General features: G+C 41.4%; 1 protein-coding gene across 4 annotated transcripts in view; it reads left to right on the top strand.

The window, feature by feature from the left end:
* The window catches only part of ras (Inosine-5'-monophosphate dehydrogenase ras), a 94,188-nt gene that overhangs the window by 3,576 nt on the left and 65,657 nt on the right, over nucleotides 1-24,955 (top strand). For all 4 annotated transcript variants that reach the window (XR_011394752.1, XM_070105183.1, XM_070105184.1 and 1 more), the window contains exons 2-5: nucleotides 10,266-10,314; nucleotides 12,113-12,214; nucleotides 15,111-15,239; nucleotides 19,011-19,248. Coding sequence is in view for 3 of the 4 variants with exons in the window: in XM_070105183.1 (XP_069961284.1) it covers nucleotides 10,266-10,314; nucleotides 12,113-12,214; nucleotides 15,111-15,239; nucleotides 19,011-19,248 (518 nt within the window). In the remaining variant the exon portion in view is untranslated. The remainder of the gene's footprint in view (nucleotides 1-10,265; nucleotides 10,315-12,112; nucleotides 12,215-15,110; nucleotides 15,240-19,010; nucleotides 19,249-24,955) is intronic.

The following is a 24,955-nucleotide window of genomic DNA, read 5'->3' as shown; positions in this document are numbered from 1 at the left end:
TAATGGGTATATATACTGCATGGTCCTCACATAACTGAGGAGGTTAATGGGTATATATTCTGCATGGTTCTCCCACACATCTGAGGAGGTTAATGGGTACATGTACTGCATGGTCCTCTCACATAACTGAGGAGGTTAATGGGTATATATACTGCATGGTTCTCCCACACATCTGAGGAGGTTAATGGGTATATGTATATTGCATGGTTCTCCCACATATCTTAGGAGGTTAGTGGGTATATATACTGCATGGTCCTCCCACATCTGAGGAGGTTAATGGGTATATATTCTGCATGGTTCTCCCACATAACTGAGGAGATTAATGGGTATATATACTGCATGGTTCTCCCACATAACTGAGGAGGTTAATGGGTATATATAATTCTTGGTTCTCCCACATATCTGAGGAGGTTAATGGGTATATATACTTGGTCCTCCCACGTATCTGAGGAGGTTAATGGGTATATATACTGCATGGTTCTCCCACATAACTGAGGAGGTTAATGGGTATATATACTGCATGGTTCTCCCACATAACTGAGGAGGTTAATGGGTATATATACTGCACAGTTCTCTCGCATAACTGAGGAGGTTAATGGGTATATATACTGCATGGTTCTCCCACATAACTGAGGAGGTTAATGGGTATATATACTGCACAGTTCTCTCGCATAACTGAGGAGGTTAATGGATATATATACTGCATGGTTCTCCCACATAAGTAAGGAAGTTATATGGTATATATGCTGCATGAATCTCCCACATAACTGAGGAAGTCATGGTGTATATACTTCTTGGATCTACCACATACTAGCTGAGAAAGTTAGGCTATACTTCCTAGATCTCCCACATACCAGCTGAGGAAGTTAGGCTACAGCTCTTGGACATATGTTAACAGCTGAGGTAGTTGAACTACACAGTTCCTGCTGGATCTCTTAAGTGTCAATTGATGTGGTACAGAAAATTTTGGTTTACTTGTAAAAAAAATATTGGATCACAATAAAGCCTCTGACCTAGTGTAATAGGTTTAGTAGTGTATTTCTGGTATATAAGGCGCACGACAGGAGTACAGTGTCCCGTGGCTGGGTTGGTGGCGCACTCGGTTCGTACATTGAGGTTCGTAATTCAATCCCAGGTACAGGTGGAAACAGGACGTGTTTCCTTAAGACACCTGCATTCGGTGATCACTTAGCAGTAAGTGCGTACCTGGGTGTTAGTCAGTTGGTGTGGGCCACATCCTGTGACAAAATTAACCTAATTTGTGGGAAATGTTCTGCATAACCAGGGACTTTTTATATAGTACGTAGTATGTCATTGATGTCAGCTATGGTCTGTATAGTTGTATCATGTACTGGTAGAAATAGAATTATTAAATGAATTATCCCTCTTACTTTACATTAAAGTATAACTCAGTCTACCCTTGACTCTGACCTTGAGCATATAAGGCAGCGTCTGATTTTTCCAAGACCCTTTGTGGATAAAATAGGTGCACCTTATATGTTGGAAAATGGAGCAAGTTTATTTAGGTACAAGTACACACAAATACAATTACCATACATAATGTAAGTTACCCAAAAGAGGTTGAATTATTTCTGGATGAAAGATTACAGGAAGTCCATGTCTTACACACACATCGGGGACCTCCTGAATTGTGTATAATTTTCATAATACAGGAAGTACTACCATCCTGCCAGATGACTGTGAAACAGAAACCTGTAACTGTTTTGCATGATGGTAGGATTGCTGGTTTCTTTTTCTGTCTCATAAACACGCTAGATAACAGGGATATCTTGCTACTCCTACTTACACTTTGGTCACACTTCACAGACACGCACATGTATGTATATATACATACATCTAGGTTTTTCTCCATTTTCTAAATAGCTCTTGTTCTTCTTTATTTCTTCTATTGTCCATGGGGAAGTGGAAAAGAATCTTTCCTCCGTAAGCCATGCGTATCGTATGAGGCGACTAAAATGCCGGGAGCAATGGGCTCGTAACCCCTTCTCCTGTAGACATTTACTAAAAAAGAGAAGAAGAAAAACTTTATAAAACTGGGATGCTTGAATGTGCGTGGATGTAGTGCGGATGACAAGAAACAGATGATTGCTGATGTTATGAATGAAAAGAAGTTGGATGTCCTGGCCCTAAGCGAAACAAAGCTGAAGGGGGTAGGGGAGTTTCGGTGGGGGGAAATAAATGGGATTAAATCTGGAGTATCTGAGAGAGTTAGAGCAAAGGAAGGGATAGCAGTAATGTTGAATGATCAGTTATGGAAGGAGAAAAGAGAATATGAATGTGTAAATTCAAGAATTATGTGGATTAAAGTAAAGGTTGGATGCGAGAAGTGGGTCATAATAAGCGTGTATGCACCTGGAGAAGAGAGGAATGCAGAGGAGAGAGAGAGATTTTGGGAGATGTTAAGTGAATGTATAGGAGCCTTTGAACCAAGTGAGAGAGTAATTGTGGTAGGGGATCTGAATGCTAAAGTAGGAGAAACTTTTAGAGAGGGTGTGGTAGGTAAGTTTGGGGTGCCAGGTGTAAATGATAATGGGAGCCCTTTGATTGAACTTTGTATAGAAAGGGGTTTAGTTATAGGTAATACATATTTTAAGAAAAAGAGGATAAATAAGTATACAAGATATGATGTAGGGCGAAATGACAGTAGTTTGTTGGATTATGTATTGGTAGATAAAAGACTGTTGAGTAGGCTTCAGGATGTACATGTTTATAGAGGGGCCACAGATATATCAGATCACTTTCTAGTTGTAGCTACACTGAGAGTAAAAGGTAGATGGGATACAAGGAGAATAGAAGCATCAGGGAAGAGAGAGGTGAAGGTTTATAAACTAAAAGAGGAGGCAGTTAGGGTAAGATATAAACAGCTATTGGAGGATAGATGGGCTAATGAGAACATAGGCAATGGGATCGAAGAGGTATGGGGTAGGTTTAAAAATGTAGTGTTAGTGTTCAACAGAAGTTTGTGGTTACAGGAAAGTGGGTGCGGGAGGGAAGAGGAGCGATTGGTGGAATGATGATGTGAAGAGAGTAGTAAGGGAGAAAAAGTTAGCATATGAGAAGTTTTTACAAAGTAGAAGTGATGCAAGGAGGGAAGAGTATATGGAGAAAAAGAGAGAGGTTAAGAGAGTGGTGAAGCAATGTAAAAAGAGAGCAAATGAGAGAGTGGGTGAGATGTTATCAACAAATTTTGTTGAAAATAAGAAAAAGTTTTGGAGTGAGATTAACAAGTTAAGAAAGCCTAGAGAACAAATGGATTTGTCAGTTAAAAATAGGAGAGGAGAGTTATTAAATGGAGAGTTAGAGGTATTGGGAAGATGGAGGGAATATTTTGAGGAATTGTTAAATGTTGATGAAGATAGAGAAGCTGTGATTTCGTGTATAGGGCAAGGAGGAACAACATCTTGTAGGAGTGAGGAAGAGCCAGTTGTGAGTGTGGGGGAAGTTCGTGAGGCAGTAGGTAAAATGAAAGGGGGTAAGGCAGCCGGGATTGATGGGATAAAGATAGAAATGTTAAAAGCAGGTGGGGATATAGTTTTGGAGTGGTTGGTGCAATTATTTAATAAATGTATGGAAGAGGGTAAGGTACCTAGGGATTGGCAGAGAGCATGCATAGTTCCTTTGTATAAAGGCAAAGGGGATAAAAGTGCAAAAATTATAGGGGGATAAGTCTGTTGAGTATACCTTGCAAAGTGTATGGTAGAGTTATTATTGAAAGAATTAAGAGTAAGACTGAGAATAGGATAACAGATGAACAAGGAGGCTTTAGGAAAGGTAGGGGGTGTGTGGACCAGGTGTTTGCAGTGAAACATATAAGTGAACAATATTTAGATAAGGCTAAAGAGGTCTTTGTGGCATTTATGGATTTGGAAAAGGCGTATGACAGGGTGGATAGGGGGGCAATGTGGCAGATGTTGCAGGTGTATGGTGTAGGAGGTAGGTTACTGAAAGCAGTGAAGAGTTTTTACGAGGATAGTGAGGCTCAAGTTAGAGTATGTAGGAAAGAGGGAAATTATTTCACAGTAAAAGTAGGCCTAAGACAAGGATGTGTGATGTCACCGTGGTTGTTTAATATATTTATAGATGGGGTTGTAAGAGAAGTAAATGCGAGGGTCTTGGCAAGAGGCGTGGAGTTTAAAGATAAAGAATCACACATAAAGTGGGAGTTGTCACAGTTGCTCTTTCCTGATGACACTGTGCTCTTGGGAGATTCTGAAGAGAAGTTGCAGAGATTGGTGGATGAATTTGGTAGGGTGTGCAAAAGAAGAAAATTGAAAGTGAATACAGGAAAGAGTAAGGTTATGAGGATAACAAAAAGATTAGGTGATGAAAGTTTGGATATCAGATTGGAGGGAGAGAGTATGGAGGAGGTGAATGTATTCAGATATTTGGGAGTGGACGTGTCAGCGGATGGGTCTATGAAAGATGAGGTGAATCATAGAATTGATGAGGGGAAAAGGGTGAGTGGTGCACTTAGGAGTCTGTGGAGACAAAGAACTTTGTCCTTGGAGGCAAAGAGGGGAATGTATGAGAGTAGTTTTACCAACGCTCTTATATGTGTGTGAAGCATCGGTGATGAATGTTGCAGCGAGGAGAAGGCTGGAGGCAGTGGAGATGTCATGTCTGAGAGCAATGTGTGGTGTGAATATAATGCAGAGAATTCGTTGTTTGGAAGTTAGGAGGAGGTGCGGGATTACCAAAACTGTTGTCCAGAGGGCTGAGGAAGGGTTGTTGAGGTGGTTCGGACATGTGGAGAGAATGGAGCGAAACAGAATAACTTCAAGAGTGTATCAGTCTGTAGTGGAAGGAAGGCGGGGTAGGGGTCGGCCTAGGAAAGGTTGGAGAGAGGGGGTAAAGGAGGTTTTGTGTGCGAGGGGCTTGGACTTACAGCAGGCATGCGTGAGCGTGTTTGATAGGAGTGAATGGAGACAAATGGTTTTTAATACTTGACGTGCTGTTGGAGTGTGAGCAAAGTAACATTTATGAAGGGGTTCAGGGAAACCGGCAGGCCGGACTTGAGTCCTGGAGATGGGAAGTACAGTGCCTGCACTCTGAAGGAGGGGTGTTAATGTTGCAGTTTAAAAACTGTAGTGTAAAGCACCCTTCTGGCAAGACAGTGATGGAGTGAATGATGGTGAAAGTTTTTCTTTTTCGGGCCACCCTGCCTTGGTGGGAATCGGCCAGTGTGATAATAAAAATAGAAAATCTTGAACTTATAAACACGTTGGGGACCTGTATTATGTAAAATATTTTGTTGTATACAGTACAGAAGATTCTCAGTGTGTTTTTAAGTTGAGGACTTAATATACTGGTGTAAGTCAACCAGCCTGTGCTAGGCAGGTCTTGCACCAACCTGTCTAACCTGTTCTTGAAGCTGTGGTAATGTTCTTCTGTGATGCTGTTTGGGACCTCATTCCACACATCCACAACTCTATTGCCATACAATGCTTAGCTTCATGTTAGTGTAAAGAACTTTATTATTTATTACTACTGTAGCTGATTTTCACACAGTCGAGTTACTGGTTTTAATTTCTAAGGTTTAAAGAATAAGGTATTACAAGGACCTTAATGGAAATAAATCACTGACTTTTTTGGGTCATCCTGGTGGGTAATTCACATTATGTATGATAACTTATGTACCCTTGTCGAAATAAATTTACTTCCCAACATGGGTGAAATGTTTGGCATGTTTCTTTACACCTGCTGTTACTGTTCACCTGGCAGTAAGTAGGTACATGGGTGTTTGTCGACTGGTGAGGGTCGCATCCTGGGGAAGAGATTAAAGAACCCCGGTGGAAATAAGAACAATCCTCAGTGACACACTGACTTTACTGGGTTATCCTGGTTGGCTAACCCTCAAGTGGGTTAAAAATCCAAAGTATTCTATTTCACCTTGAATCCCTTGCTGCAAGTTGTCTCTTGGTCAGATATCTTAGTACATTTTTATCCCCTTAATTCATTCTGCACTTCATTTGTTTGCTTTAGGTACAACTCTCTCAATTCTGATTTTTATTCAGCAAAATAGACCACTTGCATCAAAATAATTCACACCTAAATGCACTTTAGACTCCAATTATAGGTAAAACACTATAATCTTGTTCAATTCCCCAAGTCTTATTATTAATATTATAGATTAATATTATAGATTTTAGATAAAATGTTTGAACAAAGGTGAGTGACATTTTGGTGCGCATGCAGGAAGGTGCGCATGCATTTCAGACAAATTTTTGACGGACTTAAGCTTAATGAGGCAGTGACTAATTGATTGCTTTTATATAGTCTCTTAATATAAACATAAATTTGGAAGTTAAAATGAATACAAGAGAACTGAATATCCTATTAGTAAATTCCATATGGATTTTATCCAGTTTAATTATTTAAAGAATTACAGGTTTATGATTGTAGGCAGTGAGGATTGTAGCATATTAACATGATGTAAACATGTTCAGTATTTTCATGGTTATGACGATTACAGATATTGTAAATAAGAGCATTGCCGATACTGACCCAAATGAAAATAAGTCACTTTGTCTGACTTTCTTGAGTTATCCTAAGCAGTCTACACATATGCTGCTATGTATGATGATTTATGTAGCTGTACTTATGTGTACCTGTACTTGACTGAACTTACTGACATAACATGCAGTGAATTCTGTACCAAACACACAAGCATCAATCTCACACGAAGCAAACCACCTTGAAATTTCTCATGTTTATCTTAATTTTTTTTTATTAACACATCGGCCTTCTCCCACCAAGGCAAAGTGATCCAAAATAGAAAAACTTTCATCATCATTCACTCCACTGTCTTGCCAGAGGAGTGCTTTACACTACAGTTATAAAACTGCAACATTAACACCCCTCCTTCAGAGTGCAGGCACTGTACTTGCCATCTCCCGGACTCAAGTCCGGCCTGCCGGATTCCCTGAATCCCTTCATAAATGTTACCTTGCTTACACTTCAACAGCACGTCAAGTCCTATAAACCATTTGTTTCCATTTGCTCCTCTAATATGCTCATGCATGCTTGCTGGAAGTCCAAGCCTCTCGTGCACAAAACCTCCTTTACCCCCTCTCTCCAACCTTTCCTAGGTTGACCATTACCCTGCCTTCCCTCCACCACAGATTTATACACTCTTGAAGTCATTCCATTTCGTTCTGTCCTCTCTACACGTCCAAACCACCTCGACAACCCCTCCTCAGCCCTCTGGATAATAGTTTTGGTAATCCCACACCTCTCATAATCTCCAAACTACAGATTCTCTGCATTATATTCACACCACACATTACCCTCAGACACAACATCTTCACTGCCTCCAGCCCATACCTCGCACTCATACAAGAGCATTGGTATACCTATACTCTCATGCATTCCCCTCTTTACTTTCATGAATACAGCTGTCTCCACAGACTCCTCAATGCACCACTCACTTTTATCCCCTCGTCAGTTCTATGATTCACCTCATCTTTCATAGACCCATTTGCAGACACACCCACTCCCAAATATCTGAACACATTCACCTCCTCCATACTCCCTCCAATCTGATATCCAATCTTCCGTTAATATCTACATAAATTTTTTTGGGCATATAAAGCAACCATTATTTCAACACTATTGCTTAAAATTAAAAAAAAAAAAAGTTTGGCTTTTTTTAGTAGGCAATTATTCCAACCTGGAGATCAGTACCTCATAATACATTAATATTTGTAATTTGTTTATACAGGATAATTTTGCGAGATAACATTTATGAAGGGACTACAGGAAACTGATTAGCTGGACTCGAGTCCGGGAGGTGGGATTTATTTCTCAGATTTACTAACCCAGGGATTTACTAACCCAGGGAAGGGTTAGTAATCTAGGAGAACCCAGGGAAGGGTTAGTAATCTAGGAGAACCCAGGGAAGGGTTAGTAATCTAGGAGAACCCAGGGAAGGGTTAGTAATCTAGGAGAACCCAGGGAAGGGTTAGTAATCTAGGAGAACCCAGGGAAGGGTTAGTAATCTAGGAGAACCCAGGGAAGGGTTAGTAATCTAGGAGAACCCAGGGAAGGGTTAGTAATCTAGGAGAACCCAGGGAAGGGTTAGTAATCTAGGAGAACCCAGGGAAGGGTTAGTAATCTAGGAGAACCCAGGGAAGGGTTAGTAATCTAGGAGAACCCAGGGAAGGGTTAGTAATCTAGGAGAACCCAGGGAAGGGTTAGTAATCTAGGAGAACCCAGGGAAGGGTTAGTAATCTAGGAGAACCCAGGGAAGGGTTAGTAATCTAGGAGAACCCAGGGAAGGGTTAGTAATCTAGGAGAACCCAGGGAAGGGTTAGTAATCTAGGAGAACCCAGGGAAGGGTTAGTAATCTAGGAGAACCCAGGGAAGGGTTAGTAATCTAGGAGAACCCAGGGAAGGGTTAGTAATCTAGGAGAACCCAGGGAAGGGTTAGTAATCTAGGAGAACCCAGGGAACGGTTAGTAATCTAGGAGAACCCAGGGAAGGGTTAGTAATCTAGGAGAACCCAGGGAAGGGTTAGTAATCTAGGAGAACCCAGGGAAGGGTTAGTAATCTAGGAGAACCCAGGGAAGGGTTAGTAATCTAGGAGAACCCAGGGAAGGGTTAGTAATCTAGGATAACCCAGGGAAGGGTTAGTAATCTAGGATAACCCAGGGAAGGGTTAATAACCTAGGATAACCCAGGGAAGGGTTAGTAATCTAGGATAACCAAGGGAAGGGTTAGTAACCTAGGATAACCAAGGGAAGGGTTAGTAACCTAGGATAACCCAGGGAAGGGTTAGTAACCTAGGAGAACCCAGGGAAGGGTTAGTAATCTAGGATAACCCAGGGAAGGGTTAATAACCTAGGATAACCCAGGGAAGGGTTAGTAATCTAGGAGAACCCAGGGAAGGGTTAGTAATCTAGGATAACCCAGGGAAGGGTTAATAACCTAGGATAACCCAGGGAAGGGTTAATAACCTAGGATAACCCAGGGAAGGGTTAGTAATCTAGGAGAACCCAGGGAAGGGTTAGTAATCTAGGATAACCCAGGGAAGGGTTAATAACCTAGGATAACCCAGGGAAGGGTTAATAACCTAGGATAACCCAGGGAAGGGTTAATAATCTAGGATAACCCAGGGAAGGGTTAGTAATCCAGGATAACCCAGGGAAGGGTTAGTAATCTAGGAGAACCCAGGGAAGTGTTAGTAATCTAGGATAATGCACAAATAACCCGCACATAGAAGAGGAGCTTACGACGACGTTTCGGTCCGACTTTGACCATTTACAAAGTTGGACCGAAACGTCGTCGTGAGCTCCTCTCTTCTATGTGCGAGTTATTTTGTGTTGTTCCAGTCACGGTATTGTGCCTTTTTTTTTTGTTGTTAATCTAGGATAACCCTGGGAAGGGTTAGTAAGCTAGGATAACCCAGGGCAGGGTTTGTAAGCTAGGATAACCCTGGGAAGGGTTTGTAAGCTAGGATAACCCTGGGAAGGGTTTGTAAGCTAGGATAACCCAGGGAAGGGTTTGTAAGCTAGGATAACCCAGGGAAGGGTTTGTAAGCTAGGATAACCCAGGGAAGGGTTAGTAAGCTAGGATAACCCAGGGAAGGCTTAGTGATTCAGGATAATCCAGGGAAGGCTTAATGATCCAGGATAATCCAGGGAAGGCTTAATGATCCAGGATAATCCAGGGAAGGCTTAGTGATCCAGGATAACCCAGTGAAGGCTTAGTGATCCAGGATAACCCAGGGAAGGCTTAGTGATCCAGGATAACCCAGGGAAGGCTTAGTGATCCAGGATAACCCAGTGAAGGCTTAGTGATCCAGGATAACCCAGGGAAGGCTTAGTGATCCAGGATAACCCAGTGAAGGCTTAGTGATCCAGGATAACCCAGTGAAGGCTTAGTGATCCAGGATAACCCAGGGAAGGCTTAGTGATCCAGGATAACCCAGTGAAGGCTTAGTGATCCAGGATAACCCAGTGAAGGCTTAGTGATCCAGGATAACCCAGGGAAGGCTTAGTGATCCAGGATAACCCAGTGAAGGCTTAGTGATCCAGGATAACCCAGGGAAGGCTTAGTGATCCAGGATAACCCAGTGAAGGCTTAGTGATCCAGGATAACCCAGGGAAGGCTTAGTGATCCAGGATAACTGAATGTAAATAAGTCACTGACTTTTGTGTGTTATCCTGGTAAGTAATTTACAGTATGCATTATAATTGTACATACTTGTATTCATCTGTTGCTAAATAAAAATTTTTTACTTACAGTGACTTCATTATTCTTCCCGGCTTTATCGACTTCACAGCAGAGGAAGTGGTAGGTAAAACAATATTGTTCGTAAATAATCTGCACGTACAAAGAAACTCACAATGACGTCTCGGCTGGACTTGGTCTATCTACTAGACACACTGACCAGCCGGGCTGTGGCTCATACGTTGGTTTGCGTGCAGCCAGCAGTAACAGCCTGGTTGATCAGGCTCTGATCCACCAGGAGGCCTGGTCACAGACCGGGCCGCGGGGGCGTTGAACCCCGGAACTCTCTCCAGGTAAACTCCAGGTAAACTAGGAGGCCTGGTCACAGACCGGGCCGCGGGGGCGTTGAACCCCGGAACTCTCTCCAGGTAAACTCCAGGTAAACTAGGAGGCCTGGTCACAGACCGGGCCGCGGGGGCGTTGAATCCCGGAACTCTCTCCAGGTAAACTAGGAGGCCTGGTCACAGACCAGGCCGCGGGGGCGTTGAACCCCCGGAACTCTCTCCAGGTAAACTAGGAGGCCTGGTCACAGACCAGGCTGCGGGGGCGTTGAACCCCGGAACTCTCTCCAGGTAAACTCCAGGTAAACTAGGAGGCCTGGTCACAGACCAGGCTGCGGGGGCGTTGAACCCCGGAACTTTCTCCAGGTAAACTAACACATGATGGTAAGGGAGCCAGTGTGTTACTGTGTGGCTTGTTATTGTTCCATGTTAGACTGAAATGTTATGGGATTCTTTCTCCTATGTGCAGCTTATATGTGTATTCTAGTCACAGTAGTGTGACTTTTGTGCTTAACACTGTTGTGTTAAGCAACAGTGCAAAATAAACCCAGTGAGGAACAGGGGTGCAGTGGGGACAATAAGGGAACACTGTATCAACATCCTGGGTTCCAGACTATTCAACATCTTACCAGACGATATCAGAAACATGGCTGGTACAAGTGTAGAAACCTTCAAGAGGAAACTAGACAAATAACTTCACCAGGTGTCAGATCAGCTTGGCTGTGATGGATATGTGGGGCAGCGGGCCTCCAGCAGCAACAGCCTGGTTGACCAGGCAAGCACCAGGCTAGCCTGGACCATGGTAGGACTCAGAGTAGACACACTCTCGAAACTCTTCAAAGGTATATCAGAGGTATACACACACAGAAGTACATACTACACTAGTAGTATATAGTATTTATTGTATTACTAGTATTATGTACTAATTATTGTATTACTAGTAGTATGTATTACTAGTATTACAGCCTCTCCTCACTTAGCAACGTACTCATTTACCGATGACTCGAACTTACGACGGGCTTTCTGACCAGTATTCATACCTAAATAATGTATATTAGAGCTGATTTCCTCTACTCTGTGTATTACAATACTCAGTACACTACTGTATAAACATTAAAGAATATACAAGAAATGTTATAAATTGTACAGAGGTAACACTAAAACAATATCAAGGATGGTTGACAAACCCGCTACCATTATAGTATGATCCTTGTTTTGTGACAAATTCATTTACCAACATGGTCTTAGCAATGGAACTCCATTGTTAAGTGAGGAGAGGCTGTATTCTTGCATGCTCCAAAAAAAAAAAAGGCCACTTAATATACACATTTTGGAAATTAATTTGTGATCTCCATACTACTACTGTACTGAATTCTAGTCCCAGCATGTAATATTAGGCATTGTGTTGCACAAGTACAAGAGGGCCCAGCATATACACCACCTTGTCGCTGTTCTTTTTTTCTTGGTTTCAAGTGTCGTTCACATCTGTGCAAACATTATATCATGCTGAAATAAAGAATCTTATATTTTTCCATATGGTTTACACGCATACTATCCATGAGTTTTTTCTTTTCTTCCAGGACCTGACATCAGCACTGACCAAGAAAATCAGTTTGAAGGCGCCTTTAGTGTCTTCTCCCATGGACACTGTGACGGAGTCAGAGATGGCCATCGCAATGGCTGTACGTACACTCACGTTCATTATTTTGATTTACAGCATTATAGAAAGTAACTTATGGTTTTGCACTATAATTTGTGTGCATCTGATGTCTCCCTACTACAGATTGACCATCACTAATCTGGTATCATTGAGACCTGTAGTGTAAATCACAAGAAATTGTTGTACCTTTGAAAGCCCTGGGACATAAACTTTTACCAATGATGCTAGCCAAAAATAATGTCGGATTAGTGATTGCTGGATCAGTGATGGCTGATCTGTAATAGTACGTGGGAGGAGTCACGTGACACATGACCAGGGAGCCTAGCTATAAATATATTCTTTTTATTATCACACTGGCCGATTCCCACCAAGGCAGGGTGGCCCAAAAAAGAAAAACTTTCACCATCATTCACTCCATCACTGTCTTGCCAGAAGGGTGCTTTACACTACAGTTTTTAAACTGCAACATTAACACCCCTCCTTCAGAGTGCAGGCACTGTACTTCCCATCTCCAGGACTCTAAGTCCGGCCTGCCGGTTTCCCTGAACCCCTTCATAAATGTTACTTTGCTCACACTCCAACAGCACGTCAAGTATTAAAAACCATTTGTCTCCATTCACTCCTATCAAACACGCTCATGCATACCTGCTGGAAGTCCAAGCCCCTCGCACACAAAACCTCCTTTACCCCCTCTCTCCAACCTTTCCTAGGCCGACCCCTACCCCGCCTTCCTTCCACTACAGACTGATACACTCTTGAAGTCATTCTGTTTCGCTCCATTCTCTCTACATGTCCGAACCACCTCAACAACCCTTCCTCAGCCCTCTGGACAACAGTTTTGGTAATCCCGCACCTCCTCCTAACTTCCAAACTACGAATTCTCTGCATTATATTCACACCACACATTGCCCTCAGACATGACATCTCCACTGCCTCCAGCCTTCTCCTCGCTGCAACATTCATCACCCATGCTTCACACCCATATAAGAGCGTTGGTAAAACTATACTCTCATACATTCCCCTCTTTGCCTCCAAGGACAAAGTTCTTTGTCTCCACAGACTCCTAAGTGCACCACTCACTCTTTTTCCCTCATCAATTCTATGATTCACCTCATCTTTCATAGACCCATCCGCTGACACGTCCACTCCCAAATATCTGAATACATTCACCTCCTCCATACTCTCTCCCTCCAATCTGATATTCAATCTTTCATCACCTAATCTTTTTGTTATCCTCATAACCTTACTCTTTCCTGTATTCACCTTTAATTTTCTTCTTTTGCACACCCTACCAAATTCATCCACCAATCTCTGCAACTTCTCTTCAGAATCTCCCAAGAGCACAGTGTCATCAGCAAAGAGCAGCTGTGACAACTCCCACTTTGTGTGTGATTCTTTATCTTTTAACTCCACGCCTCTTGTCAAGACCCTCGCATTTACTTCTCTTACAACCCCATCTATAAATATATTAAACAACCACAGTGACATCACACAGCCTTGTCTAAGGCCTGCTTTTACTGGGAAATAATTTCCCTCTTTCCTACATACTCTAACTTGAGCCTCACTATCCTCGTAAAAACTCTTCACTGCTTTCAGTAACCTACCTCCTACACCATACACTTGCAACATCTGCCACATTGCCCCCCTATCCACCCTGTCATACGCCTTTTCCAAATCCATAAATGCCACAAAGACCTCTTTAGCCTTATCTAAATACTGTTCACTTATATGTTTCACTGTAAACACCTGGTCCACACATCCCCTACCTTTCCTAAAGCCTCCTTGTTCATCTGCTATCCTATTCTCCGTCTTACTCTTAATTCTTTCAATAATAACTCTACCATACACTTTACCAGGTATACTCAGCAGACTTATCCCCCTATAATTTTTGCACTCTCTTTTATCCCCTTTGCCTTTATACAAAGGAACTATGCATGCTCTCTGCCAATCCCTAGGTACCTTACCCTCTTCCATACATTTATTAAATAATTGCACCAACCACTCCAAAACTATATCCCCACCTGCTTTTAACATTTCTATCTTTATCCCATCAATCCCGGCTGCCTTTCCCCCTTTCATTTTACATATATACTAAATATGTACTACACAAGTATTGTCTGTTGAAAAGGGACCCGCACGTGCACTACCTTCTTTATGGTGTTCGTTTTTCATTGGCTTGAAAGTGAGACATTGTTCATTATGTTCGATCTGCCAGCAGTAGTCACCGGCAGGTGGAACATAATGAGCAATGGCTCAGTGGAAAGCCGAGAGTAGGTGCTGCATATGTTGGGGTTCTATCTCTACAGTGTTTGAAGTATTTAGCCTTGTTTCAAGGCAGGTGCGGAGAGGTTATACCATATAAGCCTTCAACTGCTGGTGGGTCATCTGTTGAACTGACTGCAAAACACTGCCCTACTAAGTTCTCGATAATTACCATATTTTGCGGCACATAAGGCGTGTTTTTTTCCCCACAAAATTTCTTGGAAACTCAGCCTGTGCCTTTTGTGCTCAAGGTCAGAGTCAAGAGTAGACTTCATGTTACACTTTAGCATGAAGAGGTTGATTTTTACCTTGAATGTGATTACTGAATTACCATTATGATAATTCTGTTGTGCACCTTAAATGCCTGAAAAGACAATAAATGGACCTTATTTGTATTCTCTAACACTGTGATTCCCTTTTGCTTACCAGAATGTTTTCCTGAATATAATGTACAGACGTCTGTTCGTACTATATTATGTTTATATTATCTTAAATCACTGATATACCACTTGTTCAAGTACTATATTATGTTGTGTTTATTACCTTCAATTAGGGTAAATATGTCACCCTGCCTCGGTGGGAGACGGCCGACTTGTTGAAGAAAAAAAAAAAAAAAAAAAAAAAAAGTTATATATGTAAGACATGTTTTTTTCCAGCTTTGTGGAGGGATAGGAATCATCCACCACAACTGTTCTCCAGAGTTCCAGGCACAAGAGGTGATGAAAGTGAAAAAATATAAACACGGCTTCATTCGAGACCCCGTCTGTCTTACTCCGCATCATAGGGTTAGTCTTGGCTTCTTTTTATGTTTCTAGTATTGTATGTAACATTTTTCTGAATTGTTAGTCTCCTCTTCACCATACCGATGCTTCTCACTTTATGATGGTTCCACTTACAATATTTCGACTTTATGATGGTTCGGCTTTTGATGTTTTGACTTTGGTGTGATAGCGATGCTGTACAGCACTGTACACGTGTAGCTCTTACATGAGAGAGAGAGCTCACAATAATGTTTTGGACTTCCTTGGACCATTTACAAGTCTCTGTACAGTACTGTACATGTATTGATAAGATAAACTTGTATTTTGTTAAAGTAATTAACTATTTACTTATTCAGTGACTGTAATTTATTTACTTAGTGTGATCAGGGTAATATTTTGTGGAGCAATTCTGGGAAACTGGTTAGCTGAACTTGAGTCCTGGAGGTGGGAAGTACAATGCCTAGACTTTAAAGGAGGAATTTGGGATATTTGCTGTGTAGTGACATCTGAACTGTTGTATCTGCACGTCTGCAAATAGTGATATGTGTGAATGATGGTGAAAGTAATTTTTTTTTTTTTTGATCACCCTGACTCGGTGGGAGATGGCCACCGTGTTAGAAAAAATTATAAAGTAAATCCACGACTTACAGACGCATTGAGAATCTTGTGTATAATATCATTATTATATCATTGTGTACAATATATATACACAATACAAAAGGTCCATAATGTGTTCATGTGTTGTTGGGAAAAAGAAATTATAAGCCCATAGTAAGTCTAGGAGCACCTCTACTCGAGTGACACTTTAATCTCATTATCGCAGAATTGTTGGGACCAAGAGCTTGAGGGTATAACAGTAATTTTATATTAAATTCACAGAAAAAACTACACAACCCCACTCCCACAATATTCACATTACTGTGCCATCTATTTTGCTCCAGTGAATGATTATTATTTTCATTAACACATTGGCCATCTCCCACTGAGGCAGAGTGACCCAAAAAAGAAGAAACACTTTCATCATCACTCACTCCATCACTGTCTTGCCAAAGCTGTGCCAACACACATAAAAACAAGTGTATTAGTAAGACATGTTTGGAGGGATATGTTGTGTATCTTTATACGTATATGCTTCTAAACTGTTGTGTTCTGAGCACCTCTGCAAAAACAGTGATTATGTGTAAGTGAGGTGAAAGTGTTGAATGATGATGAAAGTATTTTCTTTTTGGGATTTTCTTTCTTTTTGGGTCACCCTGCCTCGGTAGGAGACGGCCGACTTGTTGAAAAAAAAAAAAAATGTCTGACAGGTTAGTAACTTTACTGACAAGATATCTTGCATACTCAATAGGCTTCTTCAGTCAAAATGCAGAAGAGACAGCAGAGGTTGTGGAGGTATGTGGTAATCAGTCCTTCAGGAAGGAGAGGGAAGTACAGAAAGTTTGAGGTGGTTAGTCCCTCAGTCTTGGTGTGGCATAACATCACTATGGTATCTTGGTATAGAGGGCATCTTATAATACCTGGTATTTTAACCACTATTTAGAGTGAGAAGATTTGGTTTTGAGCATCTGCCTAGCATGGCCCAGTAGGCTTGCTGTAGTGCTTCTTCTTGAGTAAGTTGGTCCTACCTAGCATGGGCCAGTAGGCCTGCTGCAGTGCTCCTGTATGCCTTTCTTCATTTTTGCCAGTTTAAAATACAGTGTACCCCCGGTTTACGATATTTCATTCCAGAAGTATGTTCAGGTTGCCAGTACTGACTGAATTTGTTCATTTGTTCCCATAAGGAATATTGTGAATTAGATTAGTCCATTTCAGACCCCCAAACATACACATACAAACGTACTTACATAAATACACTTACATAAATACACTTACATAATTGGTCGCATTGGGAGCTGATCGTAAACCGGGGGTCCACTGTACTCATCATTCATGCTTCAGCTTCACACCCGTCAAAGCTGAACATGCATCAAGACTGAGGGTCTTGGATAGGTTCATCAGGAAACTGGACGAGTGTTTCCTGATGTTGGTCTTAGTCATGTGATGACCCACTGCTGGAGCTTTTGGTCACTTGACTGATGCCTTTCACTGGCTTGCCCCTCTACCCTTTTAAAATTTATAATTATAACCATTAGATACTTAGGTAGTAGGTTAGTAGATAGCAACCGTCCAGGGAGGTACTATCATCTTGTCAAGTGAGTGTAAAACAGAAACCTGTAATTGTTGTACATTATTTTACCATTAGATCACACTATGCATGCATGCACAAGCATATATATATGCACACAACCCTCTGGGTTTTCTTCTCTTGTCTTACTAGTTCTTGTTCATTTCCTTTTATCTCCATAGGGAAATGGAACAGAATTCTTCCTCCATAAGCCATGATTGTCATAAGAGGCAACTAAAATGCTGGGAGCAAGAGGCTAATAACCCCTTCTCTTGTATATATTACTAAATTTATAAAGAGAAACCTTTGATTTTCTTATTGGGGCACCCTGACTTGGTGGGATATGACCAGTGTGTTGAAAGAAGAACCATTAGATAGTGCTGTGTAGCTCTTGTTGAGGGACTGATCACCTTATCTACGTCCCCATGACTTGTGTTGCCTGCACTGTATTTCAGCTGAAGAAGCTGCTGAGCAGGCACAACATCTGGTCATATAAGATACCAAACTGTTGCACAAGTATCTTGTTTATTGTCATGTGGCGTTAACCGTAACAGTTCATAGCACTCAACAATAAATACCGAAGACTTATTTGCTTGGCATTTAATCCTACGTAATGAATTGCCAGTTATTGATTTTATGTAGGAAGCTTTTATTTGAACATGTGCCGTCGCCCACTGAAGTTGGGTGACCCAAGAAAGAAGTGAAAGCTTTTCTTCTTTTCACATGTAACCCATAAACGGTCCAAGCAGATCTACGTTCACATGTGTAGCGCTACAAAAGTAGATCTATGTTTTTTTTTTTTCATATTTTCAAATATAACAAAAAAAATAGTAGATCAAAGTTTTTTTACACATTTTCAAATGTAGAAAAACAAAAAGATCTACTTTTTTGCATATTCAAATGTTGAAAAAAACGTATATATACGTTTGGACCGTTTACGGGTTAATAATTTACATATACACAAGAAGATGTTACTAGCATCTTGCTCCCGGTATTTAGTCTTCACTTCTGACACACGTGACTTAGAGGAAGAATTCTTCACTTCCCCGTGGTGCGAGTATGCGTTTGTCCAATTTAAATCCATTGCTGCAAGTCCTGACTTGGGCAAGCTAAAATGGCATCCCCACAATTCACTTTTTTCATACTGCAGACATAGACTACATATATAGATCTGTTTCTCATGCTTGAACTTACCAGGCCTCTCGCAGCAAATTTGAAGCTGTGAGAATTTGGGTATATCTATATAAGCACAGAATTTATATCCCATTTATTTCTCTTCTTCATCTGTGTATTTCAATCGACTCTTTCCCTAATTCTACATGTTTCTGTAGTGCAAATTCATTGCCTTCAGTCAATCTTCATAGGAAACGTTTCCAATTTGTGGGAATAACACTGTCATCCCTTTGTATATTTTCTAGTGCATACTTGCTGTTCAGAGTGACATCTGAACTGTTGCGTCTGTGAGCCTCTGGCAAGACAGTGATAGTGTGAATGATGATGTAAGTGTTTCTTTTTTGGGTTACCCTGCCTCAGTGGGAAATGGCTGTGTTAAAAAATATATATATGTAACATCATATTTCTTGTTATTATTTCTGCCAGTTCAAATAATCCAATAACATTTTTTTCTGCAGGTTTTGGATGTATTTAATGTAAAAAAAAAACACGGATTCGGCGGTATTCCAATCACAGAAGATGGCAAGATGGGCACTAGATTGCTTGGTATTGTCACATCCAGAGATATAGACTTCTTGGACCCAAATTCCGACAAACTGCTGTCTGAAATCATGACCCCATTTGACGACCTGGTAACTGCCCCAGCAGGGGGCAGTCTTGACAAAGCTAATGAGATATTACAGCGATCTAAGAAAGGTAAAATAAAGGTGGTGGGAATTGTTAGAATGACTATTGTCTTAAATATGGAGAGTAACAAATACTGTAGTTTTCAGTCTTGTTCTCTTTGTTTTTCTTTTCCAACAAATCGGCCATCTCCCACTGAGGCAGGGTGACCCAAAAAGGAAAAAATCCCCAGAAAGAAAATACTTTCATCATCATTCAACACTTTCACCTCACTCATACATAATCAGTGTTTTTGCAGAGGTGCCCAGATATAACAGTTTAGAAGCATATATAAAGATACAATATAAAAAGTGACCTGAAATAATCAGAATATCAGGGCCCCAATTATATATCATCCTATTACATATCTCTCCAAACTGCCAATATCCCAAACCCCTCCTTTAAAGTGCAGGCATTGTACTTCCCATTTCCAGAACTCAAGTCCGGCTATACGTATAAAAATAACCGGTTTCCCTGAATTCCTTCACTAAATATTACCCTGCTCACACTCCAACAGCTCGTCAGGTCCCAAATACCACTTGTCTCCATTCACTCTTATCTAACATGCTCGTACACGCTTGCTGGAAGTCCAAGCCCCTCGCCCACAAAACCTCCTTTACCCCCTCCCTCCAACCTTTTTGAGGCCGACCCCTACCCTGCCTTCCTTCCCCTACAGATTTATACACTCTCCATGTCATTCTACTTTGATCCATTCTCTCTGAATGACCAAACCACCTCAACAACCCCTCTTCAGCCCTCTGACTAATACTTTTATCAACTCCACACCTCCTAATTTCCACACTTTGAATTCTCTACATAATATTTACACCACACATTGCCCTTAGACAGGACATCTCCACTGCCTCCAACCGCCTCCTCGCTGCAACATTTACAACCCAAATTTCACAACCATATAAGAGTGTTGGTACTACTATACTTTCATACATTCCCTTCTTTGCCTCCATTGATAACGTTTTTTTTGTCTCCACATATACCTCAATGCACCACTCGCCTTTTTTCCTTCATCAATTCTATGGTTAACCTCAGTATGGTGGATATTGTTAGCATTGACTACTGTTTTAAATATTGGGAGTAACAAATACTGTTTTCTATGTTCTATTTTAATTTTTTTTTATTATTATCACACCGGCCGATTCCCACCAAGGCAGGGTGGCCCGAAAAAGAAAAACTTTCACCATCATTCACTCCATCACTGTCTTGCCAGAAGGGTGCTTTACACTACAGTTTTTAAACTGCAACATTAACACCCCTCCTTCAGAGTGCAGGCACTGTACTTCCCATCTCCAGGACTCAAGTCCGGCCTGCCGGTTTCCCTGAATCCCTTCATAAATGTTACTTTGCTCACACTCCAACAGCACGTCAAGTATTAAAAACCATTTGTCTCCATTCACTCCTATCAAACACGCTCACGCATGCCTGCTGGAAGTCCAAGCCCCTCGCACACAAAACCTCCTTTACCCCCTCCCTCCAACCCTTCCTAGGCCGACCCCTACCCCGCCTTCCTTCCACTACAGACTGATACACTCTTGAAGTCATTCTGTTTCGCTCCATTCTCTCTACATGTCCGAACCACCTCAACAACCCTTCCTCAGCCCTCTGGACAACAGTTTTGGTAATCCCGCACCTCCTCCTAACTTCCAAACTACGAATTCTCTGCATTATATTCACACCACACATTGCCCTCAGACATGACATCTCCACTGCCTCCAGCCTTCTCCTCGCTGCAACATTCATCACCCACGCTTCACACCCATATAAGAGCGTTGGTAAAACTATACTCTCATACATTCCCCTCTTTGCCTCCAAGGACAAAGTTCTTTGTCTCCACAGACTCCTAAGTGCACCACTCACTCTTTTTCCCTCATCAATTCTATGATTCACCTCATCTTTCATAGACCCATCTGCTGACACGTCCACTCCCAAATATCTGAATACGTTCACCTCCTCCATACTCTCTCCCTCCAATCTGATATTCAATCTTTCATCACCTAATCTTTTTGTTATCCTCATAACCTTACTCTTTCCTGTATTCACCTTTAATTTTCTTCTTTTGCACACCCTACCAAATTCATCCACCAATCTCTGCAACTTCTCTTCAGAATCTCCCAAGAGCACAGTGTCATCAGCAAAGAGCAGCTGTGACAACTCCCACTTTGTGTGTGATTCTTTATCTTTTAACTCCACGCCTCTTGCCAAGACCCTCGCATTTACTTCTCTTACAACCCCATCTATAAATATATTAAACAACCACGGTGACATCACACATCCTTGTCTAAGGCCTACTTTTACTGGGAAAAAATTTCCCTCTTTCCTACATACTCTAACTTGAGCCTCACTATCTTCGTAAAAACTCTTCACTGCTTTCAGTAACCTACCTCCTACACCATACACTTGCAACATCTGCCACATTGCCCCCCTATCCACCCTGTCATACGCCTTTTCCAAATCCATAAATGCCACAAAGACCTCTTTAGCCTTATCTAAATACTGTTCACTTATATGTTTCACTGTAAACACCTGGTCCACACACCCCCTACCTTTCCTAAAGCCTCCTTGTTCATCTGCTATCCTATTCTCCGTCTTACTCTTAATTCTTTCAATTATAACTCTACCATACACTTTACCAGGTACACTCAACAGACTTATCCCCCTATAATTTTTGCACTCTCTTTTATCCCCTTTGCCTTTATACAAAGGAACTATGCATGCTCTCTGCCAATCCCTAGGTACCTTACCTTCTTCCATACATTTATTAAATAATTGCACCAACCACTCCAAAACTATATCCCCACCTGCTTTTAACATTTCTATCTTTATCCCATCAATCCCGGCTGCCTTACCCCCTTTCATTTTACCTACTGCCTCACGAACTTCCCCCACACTCACAACTGGCTCTTCCTCACTCCTACAAGATGTTATTCCTCCTTGCCCTATACACGAAATCACAGCTTCCCTATCTTCATCAACATTTAACAATTCCTCAAAATATTCCTTCCATCTTCCCAATACCTCTAACTCTCCATTTAATAACTCTCCTCTCCTATTTTTAACTGACAAATCCATTTGTTCTCTAGGCTTTCTTAACTTGTTAATCTCACTCCAAAACTTTTTCTTATTTTCAACAAAATTTGTTGATAACATCTCACCCACTCTCTCATTTGCTCTCTTTTTACATTGCTTCACCACTCTCTTAACTTCTCTCTTTTTCTCCATATACTCTTCCCTCCTTGCATCACTTCTACTTTGTAAAAACTTCTCATATGCTAACTTTTTCTCCCTTACTACTCTCTTTACATCATCATTCCACCAATCGCTCCTCTTCCCTCCTGCACCCACTTTCCTATAACCACAAACTTCTGCTGAACACTCTAACACTACATTTTTAAACCTACCCCATACCTCTTCGACCCCATTGCCTATGCTCTCATTAGCCCATCTATCCTCCAATAGCTGTTTATATCTTACCCTAACTGCCTCCTCTTTTAGTTTATAAACCTTCACCTCTCTCTTCCCTGATGCTTCTATTCTCCTTGTATCCCATCTACCTTTTACTCTCAGTGTAGCTACAACTAGAAAGTGATCTGATATATCTGTGGCCCCTCTATAAACATGTACATCCTGAAGTCTACTCAACAGTCTTTTATCTACCAATACATAATCCAACAAACTACTGTCATTTCGCCCTACATCATATCGTGTATACTTATTTATCCTCTTTTTCTTAAAATATGTATTACCTATAACTAAACCCCTTTCTATACAAAGTTCAATCAAAGGGCTCCCATTATCATTTACACCTGGCACCCCAAACTTACCTACCACACCCTCTCTAAAAGTTTCTCCTACTTTAGCATTCAAGTCCCCTACCACAATTACTCTCTCACTTGGTTCAAAGGCTCCTATACATTCACTTAACATCTCCCAAAATCTCTCTCTCTCCTCTGCATTCCTCTCTTCTCCAGGTGCATACACGCTTATTATGACCCACTTCTCGCATCCAACCTTTACTTTAATCCACATAATTCTTGAATTTACACATTCATATTCTCTTTTCTCCTTCCATAACTGATCATTTAACATTACTGCTACCCCTTCCTTTGCTCTAACTCTCTCAGATACTCCAGATTTAATCCCATTTATTTCCCCCCACTGAAACTCTCCTACCCCCTTCAGCTTTGTTTCGCTTAGGGCCAGGACATCCAACTTCTTTTCATTCATAACATCAGCAATCATCTGTTTCTTGTCATCCGCACTACATCCACGCACATTTAAGCAACCCAGTTTTATAAAGTTTTTCTTCTTCTCTTTTTTAGTAATTGTATACAGGAGAAGGGGTTACTAGCCCATTGCTCCCGGCATTTTAGTCGCCTCATACGACACGCATGGCTTACGGAGGAAAGATTCTTTTCCACTTCCCCATGGACAATAGAAGAAATAAAAAAGAACAAGAGCTATTTAGAAAAAGGAGAAAAACCTAGATGTATGTATATATATATATGCATGTGCGTGTCTGTGAAGTGTGACCAAAGTGTAAGTAGGAGTAGCAAGATATCCCTGTTATCTTAGCGTGTTTATGAGACAGAAAAAGAAACCAGCAATCCTACCATCATGCAAAACAGTTACAGGTTTTTGTTTCACAGTCATCTGGCAGGACGGTAGTACTTCCCTGGGTGGTTGCTGTCTACCAACCTACTACCTAAATTCTATTTTAATATTTTTAAAAATATTTTTTGCACCCCTGATGGTCTCCCACTGAGGCCGGGTAACCCGAAAAAGAAGAAAGTTTCTTGTTACATGGGTTACTATCCCCTCTATTTTAAGATGCTAAATTAGTTTATGTAAACTACTATGGTCAGTAAGACCTTACTGACCATAGTGCAACAGTTGGGTATCTGTTGTTGAAATGTTTTGCTTACACAGTAGGCTTCTTTAGTCGGATACGGGAGCAGGTATAGTAGTGAAGTAAAGATGTAATCAGTCTGGCACCTTGGAGAAATAGTATTTGAGGTAGTCAGTCCCTCAGCCTGGAGAAAAGTTCAGCTACATGGTGTTACCTTTATACCTTTGATGAGTTTCGAGAATCACTGCTCTTGGAGCCTGGCCATGGGCCAGGCTCGTCTGGTGCTTGCCTGGTCAACCAGGCTGTTGCTGATAGGCCTGCTGTCCCACATATCCATCACAGTCTGGTTGATCTGGCACCTGGTGAAGTTACTTGTCCAGTTTCCTCTTGAAAGACTTCTACACTTGTACCAGCCGTGTTTCTGATATCTTCTGGCAAGATGTTGAATAGTCTGGAACCCCGAATGTTGATAGTGTTCCCTTATTGTCCCCACTGCACCCCTGCTCCTCACTGGGTTTATTTTGCACTTTCTCCCATATCTCTCGCTCCAGTATACTGTATTGTTATGACAGTGTGCAGATTTAGGACTAGGCCCTTCAGTACTTCCCAGGTATATATTACAGGTCCACATCCCTTTATCCGAAACCCTTGGGGCCAGTATAGTTTCGAATTTCAGAATTTTTCGAAGTTCAGGATGATTCTTAACGCCGCCAGGTGGCAGCGTGACCCAGCACTGTGATGACTGATGTTCCACACCACGAATATCTTCAGCTTTTAGAACTTTTCCAGTTTCATAATTTCGGATGAAAGGTTGTGGACCTGTATCAGGTATATATTATTAGGTATATATTATCAGGCATATATTATCATGCATATATT

Source organism: Cherax quadricarinatus, chromosome 97, assembly GCF_038502225.1.
Source record: "Cherax quadricarinatus isolate ZL_2023a chromosome 97, ASM3850222v1, whole genome shotgun sequence".
In the NCBI taxonomy this organism is placed as follows: domain Eukaryota; kingdom Metazoa; phylum Arthropoda; class Malacostraca; order Decapoda; family Parastacidae; genus Cherax; species Cherax quadricarinatus.
This window is presented reverse-complemented; position numbering and strand designations above follow the sequence as displayed.